General features: G+C 35.4%; 1 protein-coding gene across 1 annotated transcript; it reads right to left on the bottom strand.

The window, feature by feature from the left end:
* Positions 1–484: 484 nt before the first annotated feature.
* LOC113175052 (olfactory receptor 4A47-like) lies at positions 485–1,405 on the bottom strand. Its single transcript, XM_026379218.2, has one exon. The coding sequence runs from the start codon at positions 1,403–1,405 to the stop codon at positions 485–487; it is 921 nt and encodes a 306-aa protein (XP_026235003.2).
* Positions 1,406–1,738: the final 333 nt, after the last annotated feature.

Below are 1,738 nucleotides of genomic sequence, written 5' to 3' on the forward strand. Positions count from 1 at the left end.
TTATTATGCTACCAATATTAAATTTAAAAATAAAATATTGCACTAAAATTACAATTGTAATGATAGTAAAATCAAATAAAAATGAGACATATATAGCATTTAACTTCTGATTAAAAAATGAGAAAAAAGTAATAATGAAAGGAGAAATGAAAACATGGTTATTAAAAATAAGTGTAAAATATTAAATAAATACCCTTGTAATACTATAAAAATTTTATTCATAAATAAATTGCATATTTTTATTGACTTCCTAGTATATGCACTCCAAAAACTGCCAGGTCTCTTAATAAAAAGACATTACAAAATGACCAATAAACTGGAGAAATATGATAAAGTCAAAAATCTATAATCTATTCTTTAATTATGCTTAACAAAATTGTCTAAGCAAATTAGCATCAGTTTTAAGACTGAAAATAAATAGTGCATCTTAAGGAGATAGCTTCATAGTGAAATGTTTCTCTTTATAGTGAGAGACTCAATGATTCTACCTCATGTGACTTATTTTCCACAATTTATTCATAGCATATGTCATCTCTGAGTTTCTCAGAGTGTAGATGAAGGGGTTAAGCATGGGGGTCAGGACCATATAAATCACACTCAATGATTTGTCAATGGGGAAAGTCTTGGCTGGTCGTGCATATATGAAAATACTGGGAACATAGAAGAGGACAACCACAGTGATGTGGGAACCACAGGTGGAGAGAGCTTTCCGCCTCCCCTCCTGACTCAGGTGCTTCAGAGAGTGGAAGATGACAGCATAAGACACGAGTAAGAGCAGAAACACAATAGAGCACATCAGCCCCCCATTGGCAATCACTAAGAGGCCAGTGACATAGGTGTCAACGCAGATGAGTTTCAATAAGGGATGCATGTCACAAGTAAAGTGGTCAATGACATTGGGGCCACAGAAAGGGAGCCAATAAATAGTGCCAAGTTGAAATGCAGAGTGCACAAAACCTCCAGCCCAGGAGACTACCACCAGCACCACACACACCCATGGCCTCATGATAAGCAAATAATGCAAGGGCTTACAGATGGCCACATAGCGGTCAAAGGCCATCACCAACAGAAGACAGGCCTCTGTCCCTCCTAAAAGGTGTTCTGCAAAGAGCTGAAACATACAAAACTTGAAGGATATGCTAACTTTTCCTAAGAACAAGTTTAAAGTCAATGTGGGAGAAATGACTGATGAATAAATGATGTCCACAAATGATAAATTAGCAAGAAAGAAGTACATTGGAGAGTGCAGGGTCTTACTGAAGGTTACAGTTATGACAATGAGCAGGTTCCCCAGCATGGTCAAAATGTAGAAGAACAAGAACATAACAAAAAGTACTTTCTGCTCCTTTGGATTTTGTGTGAGTCCCAAGAGGACAAAGTAAGTTACATTGTTGCTGTGTTCCATCTCTTCTTTTATTGATGCTGATTTCAGAAAGGAAAGAAGTTTACCTGTAAAACAATGAAAAAAATCCTGACAAGTATTCTAAATTTTTGCTCATCTGAGATATAGATAGATAGATGATAGATAGATAGATAGATAGATAGATAGATAGATAGATAGATCTCCTTGCCTCACATTACCTTCAGGAGATATCTTGATTACCAAGTAAAATAAAAGAAGTTTTCCTGGACTAAGTGATTTGATACATAACTATGTGGTCCAACATTTAAAGAGCAACTTGAGAAATATGTTCATAAATATATTTATTGATGCTATGCTATAGGTTCAAAGTGCTGC

Source organism: Urocitellus parryii, chromosome 4 (assembly GCF_045843805.1).
Source record: "Urocitellus parryii isolate mUroPar1 chromosome 4, mUroPar1.hap1, whole genome shotgun sequence".
In the NCBI taxonomy this organism is placed as follows: Eukaryota; Metazoa; Chordata; class Mammalia; order Rodentia; family Sciuridae; genus Urocitellus; species Urocitellus parryii.